This window comes from Colletotrichum abscissum (assembly GCF_030869225.1).
Source record: "Colletotrichum abscissum strain IMI 504890 chromosome Unknown Scaffold_35.1, whole genome shotgun sequence".
In the NCBI taxonomy this organism is placed as follows: domain Eukaryota; kingdom Fungi; phylum Ascomycota; class Sordariomycetes; order Glomerellales; family Glomerellaceae; genus Colletotrichum; species Colletotrichum abscissum.
Window position 1 is genome coordinate 289078 of NW_026850265.1, and position 15302 is coordinate 304379.

At 52.1% G+C, this 15302-nt stretch overlaps 7 protein-coding genes across 7 annotated transcripts; 2 read left to right on the top strand and 5 right to left on the bottom strand.

Moving 5' to 3' along the window:
* Positions 1-314: 314 nt before the first annotated feature.
* Positions 315-3827, top strand: CABS01_12066 (uncharacterized protein; the record flags this gene model as incomplete). Its single annotated transcript, XM_060545420.1, has 12 exons — positions 315-996; positions 1303-1316; positions 1372-1379; positions 1452-1570; positions 1620-1930; positions 1990-2125; positions 2190-2323; positions 2384-2523; positions 2574-2628; positions 2689-2954; positions 3021-3631; positions 3715-3827. The coding sequence occupies 12 exons, from the start codon at positions 315-317 to the stop codon at positions 3825-3827; spliced, it is 2589 nt and encodes an 862-aa protein (XP_060396936.1).
* Positions 3828-4103: 276 nt separating this feature from the next.
* CABS01_12067 (uncharacterized protein) lies at positions 4104-4493 on the bottom strand (the record flags this gene model as incomplete). Its single annotated transcript, XM_060545421.1, has 1 exon — positions 4104-4493. One exon carries the CDS (start codon positions 4491-4493, stop codon positions 4104-4106), a length of 390 nt encoding a protein of 129 aa, XP_060396937.1.
* Positions 4494-6075: 1582 nt separating this feature from the next.
* CABS01_12068 (uncharacterized protein) lies at positions 6076-6654 on the top strand (the record flags this gene model as incomplete). Its single annotated transcript, XM_060545422.1, has 1 exon — positions 6076-6654. The coding sequence occupies one exon, from the start codon at positions 6076-6078 to the stop codon at positions 6652-6654; it is 579 nt and encodes a 192-aa protein (XP_060396938.1).
* Positions 6655-7099: 445 nt separating this feature from the next.
* Positions 7100-7933, bottom strand: CABS01_12069 (uncharacterized protein; the record flags this gene model as incomplete). Its single annotated transcript, XM_060545423.1, has 2 exons — positions 7100-7180; positions 7292-7933. The coding sequence occupies 2 exons, from the start codon at positions 7931-7933 to the stop codon at positions 7100-7102; spliced, it is 723 nt and encodes a 240-aa protein (XP_060396939.1).
* Positions 7934-8332: 399 nt separating this feature from the next.
* CABS01_12070 (uncharacterized protein) lies at positions 8333-8677 on the bottom strand (the record flags this gene model as incomplete). The annotated part of the gene is made up of 1 exon (XM_060545424.1): positions 8333-8677. One exon carries the CDS (start codon positions 8675-8677, stop codon positions 8333-8335), a length of 345 nt encoding a protein of 114 aa, XP_060396940.1.
* A 345-nt stretch (positions 8678-9022) lies between these two features.
* Positions 9023-10568, bottom strand: CABS01_12071 (glycosyl hydrolase family 76; the record flags this gene model as incomplete). Its single annotated transcript, XM_060545425.1, has 4 exons — positions 9023-9586; positions 9641-9882; positions 9933-10412; positions 10481-10568. The coding sequence occupies 4 exons, from the start codon at positions 10566-10568 to the stop codon at positions 9023-9025; spliced, it is 1374 nt and encodes a 457-aa protein (XP_060396941.1).
* A 3319-nt stretch (positions 10569-13887) lies between these two features.
* Positions 13888-14882, bottom strand: CABS01_12072 (oxidoreductase domain-containing protein; the record flags this gene model as incomplete). Its single annotated transcript, XM_060545426.1, has 2 exons — positions 13888-14234; positions 14300-14882. The coding sequence occupies 2 exons, from the start codon at positions 14880-14882 to the stop codon at positions 13888-13890; spliced, it is 930 nt and encodes a 309-aa protein (XP_060396942.1).
* Between the last annotated feature and the right edge of the window lie 420 nt (positions 14883-15302).

Here is a 15302-nt window from a genome sequence, read left to right on the forward strand (position 1 = left end):
CCAGTTAGGCTGAATACGCCAAGAAACCAACCCATCTCTCGCACCATGCGGCTGAGCCGTAGTGAGACAAATGAAAGCCATAATTCTATCCAGGCCGTTTCCGGTGTGAGTTACTCGTGGTTCCGGCAGGTACGCACGCGACCATAGAAACGATGGTGAGTACCCAATGCTGGAGCCTGGAGCGTGGACGTACTTGACTAGAACGATGACTACGCCCCTGATACAAAATAGAGACTACGACGTTATCATGGACCTGAAGCTCTATCATATGGACCAGCCGCCTCCTTTCAACTTCTGCACCACACTTACTTGTCATGGAAAGTGCTTACAACAGCCCCCCGTCGACACCCGGCGCCAATACTTTCAACGGTGCTACAAAAAGCCCGTCTGACTCGGACACGATTTTGACATTTCAACGCATAGACAAAGCAACACCTACGTCACCTTCTGGGGCGAAGGCTAATGCCACGTCTTTTCCAGTGACGGGAAGTCCTGCGGGAACCATCGGGTTCGCCGTGCTGTTGAAGAAATGCGGCTTCAACGCCAACGCCAACGTTGGGATGCACGGTGTCACCATGGCTAAGATCAAAGAGGGGATGATTGCAATTGGTCTGGCCAAGGAGTTTGACATATGGAGTTCTCCGTCATCTATGCTCCTCGACTATGACCTTACTCTTTTGGAATACGTGGAGCAGGTATCGAAGCTTACGAAAAGTCCCCAGTCGGATGTGAGAATTTACTACGGTCTGAAGAAGGATCACAACGCGCAGACAGTACAGGACATCTACAAGACTGGAGATTTCATCATCAGGATCGTCCAAATCAAGAATGATAAGTCGCAGGCGATTCAGGCTCTCAGAGTGATGAAGTCGCCTCCAGAAGATGCACGTGCAGGCGGCCACATCATTGATATCCAGGACCTAGGCTCTCGGACACTCTGGGACTTGAGAGACGGAATTAGCGCAATGCAAGTCTACCATGTTCTTGACTCACTCTGTATTTCCACTTCTAACATCACAACATGAAGGTCGCAACTAAAAGATAAACATCATTTTTGCCTGCCGGATGAAACCCCTCTCTCTGATAAAACCAGATTTGACGACTACATCAAGATGCTTGTAAGTTTGAGCCCTTTCAATTTCACCATTTGAACACCCAGACTGAACCAACAAATCAAGGATGAGACATGTCCATATGAGAGTAGCGTCCCATCGATCAACCTCAGGTTTAAAGACGCTTCATCTTGTTTCGATGAAGATCAGCCAAAGACAGTTTTGACAGCTTTGGGTGATAACAAAGCAGTTCAAAAGGCTGAGGTACGAAACCATGGATCTGGATCTTAACTGATTGACTGACACAGTTTCGCCACAGACCTCCAGGTTAGAGTGATCCGTTTAAACACATTTTACGTCAACTTTGATTCACAATTGATACCTAACCGTCAAGTCCAGTATCTCACCGTCATCACTTGATGAGTTGCAGTGGGAATTCGTCATGAAGAACTGCCAAGTCATGCACGGCTGGTATATTGATCCTGTCAGCACTGAGATCAAAATGGCACCAAAACCGGGTTCGTTGTTGATGTTTGACAATAAGAGCTTCTACTGATAGTAGTATAGCATTCCGTCTCAAGTCAGGTTTGAATCTTGACTACAGCCCAGATAGCACAGTCTCCACTGCAGAGGTTGAGATCGCCATTCCCAATTACGGGGTCACGGACGGTTCAAAAATTGATGTCGTCACTACTGAGAGCGGAATCAAGCATTCTCTTGTTCGTAATAGCTTTGACAAGTCTTCTATGGATAACAAACTCGCCCTCGGTTACTCAGGAATCGGTATCAACGTGGCTAGCGGAAAGTCCTTCGACTCCCAAGGTGAGCAATCGTCAGGGAGCAATAGGTCTGTCAAGAGCATGATCGGCATATACAAGGTAGGCAACGCACTACCAGAACTAAGTTACTTGACTTCACATCGCTTATAACCGCCTAGCTTCCCCGAGCTACTTTGTTTCTTAACGCGGATGATCTCGTTCCGACCAAGGCATTCACAAATGGCATTGAAAAGATCAAGGAGCTAGGTGAGGAAGCGGATGAGACAGACGTTCGCAAATTTTACGAAAGATTTGGTACGTGGTGGTCCCATGATACAGCTTCCGCCTCACACAAGATGAAATTGTTGAAACCTTATAGGGCAATTTTTCTGCCACGAGGTCATTCTCGGGGGAATGTTGCTTTCGACAAAAGCTCTGGTTGGCAACGAATCCCAGGACGAAGAAAAGAGCCGATGTTCCTTCAAGCACGCTATCGGGATGTCTGTCTCCTCTGTATGCATCCTATCTGAAACGACTTTACACCTCTACGGAAAAACTAACGAGTAGCTATAGCCTGTGGAAGTCATCATTGGGGCGGAGTCAAAGAAAGAAATCGCATCAGGTGCCGATCAGAGCATTGTTCGCAGCTATAAAGATAGCGATGACAGTGTGGTGTTCGAAGCAGTTGGTGGGAATACCATCTTGGCTTCCAAGTACGAGCCCTTGGCTCCAAAACTCCGTGTGTGATCTGACGTTTTCACAGCCCACAACAATGGTGCGCAACAGTTGGAGATTACAACAACTGGAGAGTTATCGGGGTAAGAATACTATATGTGGTTAATGCGATGGTGATTAATTCTTGCCTAACGTTTTGATAGAGACAAGAGATGAAGTTGATCCTCGACTCCTTCAAAGATAGTGGAGATCATGAGCTCCAAGATGTCGTCGACTTGTTCACTAAAGCATCTCAACTTACTGTCTCGAAGTTCATTGACATTCCAAAGTCAGCAAAGATCATTGCGCAATTTCGATTCAAGACGAAGAGTACGAATGCGGACAAAACACACTACCTTCGTCATGACATCTACAAACTCATTGACTTTGGACCTCGATCTGCGAGCGAGCAGAGGATTATGCCACAGAAGTAAGTTGCCATCCCGGACCATGCATATAATTTCGGAACATAGACTCACTTGGGTTATATCGCAAGATTTCAGGGGCCGCGAGTCGAACCATACGACCCTTCATGGAAAGACCAAGATGGTCTTTGGACCATAGCTCCAGTGGTGGGAGCTGGGCTATGTTGCCATGGGAGTCAAGGGCGATCGCAATTAGTCGATGGCTCTAGGGTCACTATCCGCTCGGGGCGTGATTCGCAAACCGCCTGGTATCTCTCCGTCCTCAGAACTTCGGCGGGAATCTTCGTTCCCTGTATCACGACCTCGAAACACTTTGTATGGAGAGTCCGAGAAGTTCTGCGGCCCAACACCAGGAGCACCATTGCTAAAGAGCCGTCACCCGACAAACCGCTCAGACACGATGCGGTCCTATGCTTGACTTATGACTTTGAGGACAACCCCCGAGGCTACCGAGACTTCAAAGACGATGATCGCGGCTTCCGGAATGTAGAGTACCCGGACAAAGACACCACCCAGTTGGTGCTCGTTGAATCACGTAACAGAACGGATATATGGCCGGATCGCAGAGTTCTTCTTCTTGCCGACGGGGAACCCTTTTTTACAGAATCTACTGCCAAAGTCGCGGACTTGAATGATTCCGAGATCTCTGTGAGAATTGCAAAGTTCAACATCGACGTCCGTGGTAAGTTGCCTTTTATTTTGTTGCTTCTAACCACTTGTGAGATCTGGATGGCTGAGTTGCACACACTTACCTGCGCGGCATAGACCAAATGGATGACGACTATGATATCTTGCAAAAAGATGGCGATTTCATCACGGCGAGACACGAGGAGCAGCAGAAGAAGTTGAAGACCAGAGATGAGGGGTCCTCGGGGTAGTCTTCTTTTGAGATAGCAGACCAGGATATGTTTGGGTGAGATTGACGCCTAAAGTACTAAGGTAGTATGGATCAACTTGAATCCGAGTATGACTTCTTTGATCCCTCCATCATGCAATAAAAGCACCCAATACCAAAATCACCCAAGCCCTCAAAGTTGCCCCCCGGCCATTTCATATCTTGCCTCTTTGTTCGCATGCTACAATCCGGGCCACTTGAAATAACATCAGCATCAACTCACACTCGCAAGAGAGGCAGAATCAAGAGGCTCAAAAACTCACAAGAAGAACTTGCATGTCGCGCCTTCACCTGGGCGAGCGGACTTGACTTTGCCACCCCAGTTCCAGTTCGGGTACGTCTCCAGGCCATCTCGGAAACAGGCCCACCAGCAGTCACCTTCCCAATCCTTTTCGGTACAGAGATGAACGGAGACGCAAGGTTGTTGCTCCCGCCTTTCTATAGCTGCTTCGAGGGGACCTATATGGGTTTCATCTGTCGGACGTTCGGAGACGTGGGTGGTCGGTGATGGGGGTAGGAGATTATTCCAGTGCTCCTGCTCCAGTTGAGAAGCACGCGTAGGATTGATTATAGTCGACATAGAGGCATCAGCTGCAGCGATCATGCATTTGAAGACAATGGCGTAGATGTATGGATTGAGGGCCAACATGGTGTTGATGGTGAATGGCCCAGAAAGGAGTGGCCTAGGATCACTCGGTGCAATGTAGCGGGGAGATCAAGAACTCGAGACGACACTTACCGGCGCCACGACGTAGTTTTATTCTGGTTTTCTGGTCATCTAGGGCCTCTATCGCATGGCACATTACATGTTTGGTGTCTTTGAGTGTTGACAGGAGCTACAAAGAAACATTCCTCGACGTTGTAAATGCCCAAGAATGACACAAAGAGATGAAGTAGTCTGGCAGTCCCTTAGAGTCGCACGTGGCTTTGAGGACGGCAAACTTCACATCAGGGATGCCTCTGGCTTTGGGAGCATCGCTCCACGAGCTGTAAGGGAGTGCTGGGCGACTTCAAATTCGGACAGCAAGCTCCAATGGGACTTGGGGGCTCACTGGCATCATTGTGCTTGGGAAGCAATGCGCAGACATCCCTTTCCGCTACTGTTTATCTTCGCAGCGATCTGAGTATCATGGCAGACCAAATTTTGAAGCAAGGTTTACCTCTGCCTAAATTCTTCAACTTGGCTCCCACATTGCCCCTAAACTGCCGTCTCGGGCCGTGTGCGCAAATATCGCGAGGCACTCGGCTTCGAAAGTTGCACTTTCGCATTCCCCCGAAGCTTACTCCTCAAAATAGCTTCATCTGAGACCATTCGTCTTTTCTTTCCCACCAACCCAATCCGATGACCCTCCATCGTGGATCGTTGTCTCAAAGAAAACATCTGGATACGAAGTTTCCCCCAAACCACAGGGTCAAGGTTGAATCTCTTAGGTCATGCCGATGCAAGCTCAGCCAAACCGAAATCGAGCCGTGCCACCACCTCCAAGTAAGCCATCAAGCCACCACGATGCAAAGCCCACGATACTCGGATAGGACGCCTCTTTTCTCACTTCAACGGCGCTGATTGGTCGCGAGGGTTCCAGCTCCCAGAGCTGAGCCTCCTCCACACAACGCTCGTCATACCCCAACTCCAACAAACAAAGTGGAACGCCTTGCGGAGACTTTTTAAACATCATCGCGTGATGATGCAGGCCTCTGTAGGGCTTAAATCCCATTGGGCGATGTTCGTATACCGCTTCTCAAATTAAGCTTACATGGCTACTGGGTTCATGTAGCCTATTGCTATGAGTTGAGGGGTTAAAAGAGTAAGTTGTAGGGCTGACGGAGACCTCACCCGAAGGCTGAAATGTGGAAAGCCAAGTCGGGCTGTGTCAGTTTACGAGACGTGTCGGTGAGAGGGTCGTGAGGCGCCATCTTGTGAGGACACCCGCCTCGAAGCCCTTGACCACCTTATGTGAGATTTCGAAGAGCTGGGAAATGCCACGCTACCTCTGCTTTTGCCTGATTCCCATCGGTTGCGGTAAGTCTCAAGATGAAGAGCTACCTTGAGGGCTTCGTCGTATAGAATGAAGTTATAAATACAAGAAGGGTCATCCGTCTTTCTGGACGCCCATCTACCCTCATCACCACCATCCCCAGCTCACAGAATACCACCATCCTACTAGCTCCAAATATCGTCAAATCCCATCCCACGACCAACACTCACTAACCCTCACCAAACCTCCACCAAAATGTTCCCCAAGACCGTCCTCGCCCTCCTCCTCACCGTAACCTCCGCCCTCGCATCCCCCTTGGAAACCCGCCAAGCATCGACCTACTTCACCCCCTCCTCAACCTTCACCTACAACACCAGAACCGGCGCCATCACCCCAACCTACGGCACGGCCGTCGTCTCCAAATCCACCTCCAACGCAGGCAACGACCTCACCGCCCTCCTGACCTTCACCTACCCGCCCGCCGCCGCCGGCAAAAAGTGCCAGTTCTACTTCTACCTCGACGCCGCCACCTCCAGCGCCTCGGGCAGCCGCAAGCTCGACGTCTTCACCTCGCTGAAGCCCGCGCCCGCCGGCGGCTCGCCCGGCTGGGGCGCGGGAGGGCCCGGGAACCAGAGGAACGTGAACATCGGGCGGTTGTCTGTTGTTGCGGGCGGGTATGCTACGTGGGATGCCACGTACGGGGCGTACTTGACCGCGCCGACGGATTGCAAGGCGCCTGGTACCGTGGAGGGGCTCGAGCTTGTTGGCGTTAATGACAATGATTATGTTTCGTGGAATACGCAGGTTTCTGGGGCTCGGATTGCTTACTTCTGAGCTGCTTCTTCTTGGAACGAGGGTGGGGGTGGGGGTGACTGGGCAGGGGAGACATGTGCTCGATTCTGCGTCGCTCATTTGACGTTCTTGTACGTTCTCGTTACATGTTGATGTTTGTTGTAGAGAATTTAGCTTAGGCTTGCTTTGTAGAGAAGGGTGTCAGCCATGCTTTACCTTACACTCCCTTATGGCATATCGGATATTTATCACTGAATTATTGCTTCAATGCTCTGTCTGGTTAACAACCTACTTGTCCCCAGGTCGCTCAACAGTGATTGTCAGCTCTACTATCTACCCAGAGCCCTCCACAGTGATTTCTATCATCAATGCAACGGACTTGAACTTGTCCACTACCACTTCTCTAGTCACAGGTCTGCGCCGTCCAGACACAGAGCATCTTCTTTAGTTCCTTAATCATACCTAAAACTCCTCTCGTCTACCCGCATCATATCCCCCACGCGTTCGCCATGCCCTTGAGAACCTTGCAATCCCCCTTGTGCTTCTTCCAATCCTCCTTCTGGCATTCCTATGTAGTCAATCATCGTCAGCACGTCCGCATCACAACATCACTCCCGCCAGCCAGTCAAAAAGCAGCGAGGGGAAACAGCACGAGAATGAAGTTAAAGTAAAGACTCACCTTGCCACAATACCTCGCAACAACACAAGCAGTACAACTCTTCAACGTCTCACCCTCTCCAGCCCCCTTCCCGCACCCAGCGCACTCCCTCAACCACCGCCCACCATCCTCCCTCACCCGCGCCCCCAACTCCCCAATCTGTTCCAGCCCGCCAGGGATATACTTCACCCCCGTCCCCTTCCCCTCCGGCACCCTAACAAACCCCCTCTTCCCGCCCTTCGGCGCCGTCCTCACCCCGCGCGGCACGACAATCGTCCACCCGCCCTTGACGGGCCGCAAATCGATCCCGCGGTCCTCAAACGTGACGGCGAACTCCGTCTGCTGACGATCGACGACCACGAGCGTCGGTTTCGTGATGGTCATGTTTTGTTTTACCTGCGCTATGAGGAACCATTCTTCGCGTGCGTCGTGGGAGGATGGTCTCGTGACTGCCGTGGAGGAGGATGAGGGAGCGGAGGCTTTGGCGGTGCCGGAGCCGGATTGGGAGTCCGTGTAGGATGGCGGGTCGGATGGGGCCGGCGCATACGAGGGCGGCTCCGAGGATGCGGCGTAGGAGGGCGGATCGGCGGCGCCGGGTTCCTCGATGGGGAGGCCCTCAAAGATTGGGAAGATTGCCTCGTTGGCAAAGTCCGGGATCGGCATGCTTACTGAACTCCCGGTTGTTTTTCGGTGGCAGGGATTATGACCGGTCAAGCGAGACTCTTAATAGATGGAGGAAGGAGGATGCCCAATCAATCTGAGAAGAAAAGACCGGAATGAGCTAAATTGAGAAACGTTGTCAACAATAGTCCTGTGGGTTTCACTGAGAGGTTGGATGAGAGAGTGTGTGAGTGAACGATTGATTGGTGGGGGTGTGAGATTGATTGACCTGAGAGAGGGATCGTCCATGAGTCTCTCCAGCCCTGTGATTGGCCAAGTCCACCACAGCGGAGAAACTTCAAACACCAAAAACTGTCAAACAGAAAATTGACGAACCGGAGAAACATCGGCCAGAATTATCAAGGGGACTTGGCATTGTTCCCAAAATTCCTTCTCGAACGTCTAGGCGACCGTTATGCCATGGCCCACGGTCACCTTTGCTGAAACGGCTGCCGCTGCAGGATAGGACGACAGCTTTCGAGATGACGTATACTGTAACGTCTGGTCAGAGGGGCAGAACAACCGTCCGATATGCTCAGCCGTGCGAAGCAGCAGTGCGCCAGCACCCAAAGTTTGCGTGTGCAGATGACAGGTCCAGCGCCTGAGCCCAGCGAGTGCCCCAACCTCGGACGAGATGGCGTCATGGCGCTGGTGGACTTCTATGCGGTCAGTTTCAGCATGTGCCCAAGACGGCTGGCCTGCTCTGGGCGAGAGGAAATAGACACGGCATGCGCAATATTCAATCATGGTTCATTTTGACAAGAGTGTCTATTCTAGAAACCTATGTGTGTCGTAGTATAGCTACATTATAGACTATAGTGACCCCTCACTATCGTGAGCTATCCAGTGCCCATTACTACCGCAGGGGAGTGTGAAGAATGGAACCAAATCCAACAACCGCATTGCCCAATATTCGTTTTGGGACAAATGTACAATCGTCAACGCCAAGTAAATACAAACCAGGCCGTCCTTGGCCACGACGCCGGTATATCCCTATTGCGAGCATGACTCGCCAGCAGGACCGTGGTGCTGCTACATGTCAAGAAAATGACGCGGAAAATTCAAGTCGTTATGTTGCGCTCATCAACCCATTTACGCTCCGAAACTCATCCAGCCAAACGTGCCGGCCGCGCATCCCAGAACCAGGAAGGTCAGGATGCCAGCGCCGGCCTTATCTGCCGTTGTGACTGGCGTTTCTGTGCCGAGTAAATTGTCCGAGTGACTACCGGCATTGGGGTCTCCCTTGGAGATACCACCAGTGGTGTTTGTTACTGGTGCCTTCACATTGCCGATGAGCAGAGATGATACGGCGCCGAGCACGTTCATCTGTTGGCCAGCCCCCTTGGTGCCGTCGTACACGCCGGAGCTCCATTTGAAGCCACACGTTCGTTGATTATCCTGCCCTGTGCACTGCTTGATAGCAGCATCTGCAGACGTCTTGAGAACTGGGAGAATTTTGTCGGCAGTGTATGGTGCAATCTGCGTCGTGACCGACATCCATCGGGCGACGTAGCCCTTGAAACTCAGCATATCGGTTGTGCAGGTGTTGTGCTCCTCGCATGCAATCTCATATGCAATATTGTTGGGGAAGAAAATTTTCAAAGTTCCTTCGATAAGACCGTCCAAGCGTGTCTTCCACGCGGCGGCGCCGTCCGTCTGGGTTGAAGTTAACATCAAGCTCATCTAGATGCATGAGTAGAAGCCACTTACGTAGTTATACATCATGGCAGCGCCGAGGATGAAAACGCCGTTGTTGTAAGAGAACTGGGCCTTGTTGATATCGGTACAATTCTGCTCAACGTGACCACCATCGTAAATGTTGTAGTCGGCATCGATGAAACCAACGGATGTCATCCAGTCCCAGGTCTTCTCGGCCCAATCGGCATACGTCTGGTTCCTGGTGTACCGGGCTAATCTGGCACCAATGTTGAAGAAGCAGCCGTTTGCGATACCTATAAGCAATCAGTATCAGGTTCGTTGGAGGCGTGAGCGTCAGCATTACTGTTTTTGTAGTTATATCCGTTGTTGGAGAGAGGAATTTGCCAGCGGAGACCGCCTCCGCAAGTGTTATCGTGTCTGTCGGGACTGGCCATGGTGTTGAAAACAGCTTGGGCGAGAGCCAACCATTGAGCCTCATCCTCGGGTGGGTTAGGGAAACCGTCCTCGGCAGCAGTCATGGCAGACATGCCCCAGAAACCTTGGTCGTCGTTACCCAGCGAGGCAGTGTAATTAGGAGGCATGTAGTCGCGGTCGGGTCCGACCTGGTGAAGCATGGCCTGCATGACAACGTCGTTGTAGGTCGAATCGCCAGTCAAGTGCCAGTAGTCAATCATAGTTCCCCACATGGCACCAGCTTCCCACCAGTAGTAATCACCGGCTGGCGGAGGACCGGGCAAAATACCGGGCGTGTGGCCAGTCAAGTTACCATCGTAGAAGCTCATGAGGTCGTAGGCGAGACCTTTTGTGGTGGCCTTTATGTCATCTGGGCACGGCATTAGTAAGGCGATAGACCGGGGCCTGTCGAAGGCTCGAGTTGAGGGATGAATGTACCGTCGGAAGCGATGGAGTATGCAGCGCTGGCGAAACCGCTCGAGACGAGGAGCGCTGTCGCAGCGCTGGCGATGGAAGAGAATTTCATGGTGGTTATCGTCGAGCGACGTTTACGTTTATTTGAAGCGAGCGACTGGTTGAGAGGGGAGAAACGGGACGGGAAATTGAGAACGAAAGTCAATTCCCTCGGTGCGGCGCGATCGGACTAGGGCCGTATCATGCGAGTATTTCGAAGTAGGTCGAACGTGAAGAATGGGCGAAGAGTCGTGGAAGTGCCAGCTGTCGAATATCGCTGCTGGAAGTCGTCGGGATGGGTTTCTGTAAACAGGCAAAACGAGGGTTGGAGGAGAAAGGAAAGGAGATGAACAGGGACGTTGAAGGGAGAAGGAAGACGAGGAGGGAGGGCCGGGAAAGAAGGAGTGACAGCGAAGGGGTGTGGTGTGGTGTACACTGGCACTAGGTGACTAGGTACTCAAAAGTCAGGTAGCTGGGACGCCGGGCGGGTGCAAGTGCGAGAAATGGTAAGAGGGTGCCGGGATGGTGGCTGTACCGGGGACATGGAGGACGGGCAGTTATTTGGTGGTGGGCAAGGGTCGCGTCAAGTTGCGGTACATTCACATTAATCTGCATGCCTGGGGAGTCAGTATGAGCCTACGAGGTAGGGCAGCGGGAATAAATGGACAGCGCCAATTCAGGTTCTCGCTGTTGCAGGAATGCGGAATTGGAAAACAATGACCAACGCCTTTCCCTCGCCCACCGATCGTCGAGCGTTGGCCGGTGGCTGCGCCGGCAATGTGACGTCCATCAGGTGTTGAGTAAGGTAAGTATTCGTACGTCGTCCATCTGCTCTATCTACTCGCGTGCCAATGCATCCGACAGCGACACCACAGGATTCGTAGCGTCGAGTTCCTGTGCTTCCGCGACGGTAATTCGTGCAGTGCCCAGGCGCGCCAAGTCACCAGCGTGGAAAACAAGCAAATTCCAAGTTTTCCAGCGTCTTGTCCCGTGGTCTTGGCGATCCAGGGACAGGGCCCGAATGCCAAGAGACTGGGGGTATCCGTACGCCAGACCTAGCAGAAGGTAGCGTATGGCGTCAAGGCCGACTCCATTTGTCTTGGCCATTGAATGTTTTAATTGTTCATGACCATCTATGTAAACCTATGGGTATTGTTGAGGCATCATGGCACATTTGGGACAGGCGAGTCTGCTCTTTTCGGTTCTTCCTCGTATCCATACGATGCTTGACAAGTACCGGTACTTGCAGCGAAATGGACGGCGTTGCGAGAGGGAGCAGTGGCGCGCCGCCGACTTCCCTCCATGGCAGGACAACAAGCCCAAGGGGGAAAACCCCTGATTCAAGGTCACGAGCGAAATCACATGATCTTCATATCAGCCAATTGACTTGTCCGGTTCGTTCTATGGTGGAGTGCGCGGCCTTCCCTGTTTTGGCCCCCCTTTTCCTGAATGATGAATTGCGGGCCTCGCCTGGTCCTGAGGAGGTCATTGGCGGATGGAAATAGAGTGCCTTTTTGAGTTGCTGCTGTCTCCGTCATTGCCGTCGGGTCCCGACTCCCAGCCAAACTGTGCTCTATTCAATTTCTCTCACTCTTGCATACTGCAGCGCTTACAACTCATTGGCGTCGCCCCTCGAGTTCCCATCTCCCATCCAACGAACGGTCACGACCAATCCTTCTCAATAACACAAACCACCACTAAAACATCCTCTAGCCGCCAAGCCATTCAGTCCAAAGAACAAGCTTTTCGTCAGCCAGATCGTCCTCTCATCGGGTCTTTGGCTCCTTGGCTCTGCTAGCTCCCTTGCTGCACAGCACCGCCCCCCTCGTGTCGCCCATGTCCAAATGGCCGCCCTGCCGCGATCTACGCGCCTGGGCATTCCCTTGGCGAGAAATTGCAGAATACTGCGCTGGGACCATCCAATATGCCCTTCCTGCCAACTATTTGGACCTGGGGGGGGGGGGGGGTCCTCTAGGTCAATATTTAACGTATAGAAAAAGTTTGCTCATTGCAAGCTGGCTGACGACTCGTGCTTCGGTCCATGCACGCTTCTAGAATGCTCAATTACCATCTGAGATATGTTTCTCCTGCTGCCCTGCATGCCCACTACGTACAAACCTCGGACGGCGACAAGCACACGGGGAATGAAGCCGTCATCTGCGCGCACCGACAGCGTGGCTCTGCTGCCGCTAATAAACATCCGATACTTTTGCAGGCGAAAAGGGGCTGGGCTGGCTACCTCCCCTGGCTGACTGGCTTCACCTCATCAAGCTGATCCCTCTCCAGCAACAGCTTGTGCGTTGAATAACCTGGTCTTTCAACAAATGACAATCGGCATGGAACATTTCTTTGCCAAGGCACCAAGCTGAACCAGCTTCGATGAACGCCCAGTAGGGCTGAACCTGTTTATCCCAATCAACTCAAGATCTCCCAGTCGCCAAGACTGAGCTACTACCGAGTATGCGCCTTCCCGTGGATCAAAAGTCTTGGAATCTTGGACGTCCTGTCAATTGTGGCATCCGACTGATGAAGAACCCGACACGGGCCTCTTGACAACGTCAAATCTCTAATTTGGGTCAACCGAAGCCGAGTCTGCACCGCCCCTCCGCACTCCACCACGAATCGGCAGCAGTCTGCCGTCCCCAGAGACCCTTGCTAAAGCTCCCCACGGAGACAATAACTGGAACGAGAGACGACTCTAAAAATTGTTCCCTGCGAACGTAAATTTGGGCCCTATCTCGTGTGCAGAAGGTATTCCTACAAGTCATCGTCTGTATCTGAGATGTGATTGAGATCATTCGCGCCGTCTGCAACTTCGAAGGCAGCAAGGCTCTTGGTGTCAAGACTCGAGAAGAAGACGATCAATAAACCTGCCCTGAGGAGCCCAGCATACGACAAATACACAGCAGGCACTTCGGAGATTTGCGCGCGAATGACACGCGCTATATGAGATAGCACAGACGATCGCTCTACAACCAATTACAAGCCTTGTTGGCTAAGTGGTATAGCGTCTCACTAGTACCTAGTGACATGAGAAGATCGGCGGTTCGATTCCGCCACGAGGCATTTCTTTTGGTATTGATCACGATTTTTGCTTCGTCGACGACGGCAACACGTAGATTGGTGGATTGATCACTTCTAGATAGGTCCCCGAGGTTTGGTGCGGCCAATGGGAGCGAAATAGCACAGAAACCCATGTGTAGTAGGTGCCTGATGAACCGATGAAAACTCCGATGTCGATGACATCTATCCTGCTCACCGTGGTTTGGAATGTCAGAAGGATAAATGCCATTACTATCGCTATCTGATACATCACTACACAAGGCAAGTCCAGCTCACAGTCTTATAGTTGCCTTTGAATCCCCTCGAGCATACAGAGAAGATGACGACGCTTAAGCCGCCACGGCCTCACCCCCCTCCGTCTCATCCTCAATCTTCGTCTTGATCAACTCATACAAAATATCCGTCCTCATCGTATACTTGGTCCCCTTGACAACATCGTCGCCAGAGTGATAAAGCCGGCTATGCTGAAAGATGAGCACCCGCCCCGCCTTAGGATCAACATCAACCTTCCTCTTCTCATCCCCCGACAAGAACGATGTCGCGCCACCAACCAAGTCGGCACCGTTGTCCTTACCCGCCTCAGCGACAGAGTCATTGAGGTAAAGATGAACGGTATAATGCGTCCGGAACACAGTCCCATCCTCCGCTTCTTCGCCATACGGTCCATCGCAATGCGCTATATCAATGTCAACAATCCATCATAACAGGGAATAAAGGGGCAAGGAACTGCGATGAACTCACGTCTAAAAAACTGCCCCTTCTGATACTTCAAAAACCTCATCCGCTTGTTAAACCTCTTAAACGCCCACCTCGTTTCAAAACCCTTCTCCGGCCTCCTCACCCCCTCCATCCCAGCCAGCTGCGCTTCCAACCCCGGCGCAAGCCTACACCGGCCCCACAACCGATCGACAACTTCCTGCTGGTCCCAGATAATTCGATCGCTATTCCGGTACTCGGGCTCCAGAATCTCCCACCCGGGACCCATATTAACCATCGCCGGCCGCCACGGCTCGTCCTTGTCCGGGTCCGGACCGCGGTCTGTGGCGGAGGCCTCGGCCATGCGGAGGAGCTGGGCGCATTCGTCCGGGGTGAGGACGTTGTCTAGGACGACGGCATACAAGGGCCCGTTTTCGGGGAGGGCGGTCTTGGACCAGTCTAGTTTTTGGAGGGTTACGGCGGGGGCGGAGGCCGCGAGGGGAACGGAGAGGAAGTCGGGTGGGATGGGGACTTCGTTGGACGTGTAGGATGTTTTTTGGGGTTTAGGAGCGGCGGGTTTGGCGGGTTTGGGCTTGAGGGCCGCGGGGATGAGGTCTGAGATTGGCATTGTGTCGGATTTCTTTTTCGTGGTAGGTGGAAATGTGTTTTTTTTTTTTTTTGCCAGTAGACCTTTGTAACGCTTTAGGTCGTGTGGTTGTGGTGTTTGATATCGGTGGGTGTTGATGCCTTGTGGTTGTTGTGGTGATTTGTTGTTGGTGCTGTTTGTCGAACGACAATGGCTGCTTGATACAGGGTCGGCCAACTTCTTGAAGACTCGGGAAGCAATAAAAGACACAGGGACCACCTCTTTCTTCTAAAAGACACTTCAACAGATATTTACAAAAGGACAGAAATGCGACTGCCTAGCAAAGTCGTCAAGGCGCAAGCGTCAGGCTTCGCCTCATAAGTTGGTGACTAACAATGCGGCGGAGTACGGATTGGCCTCAAGTGGACAGACTTGGGGTATGTAAGCACTTGTTCCCGTCAG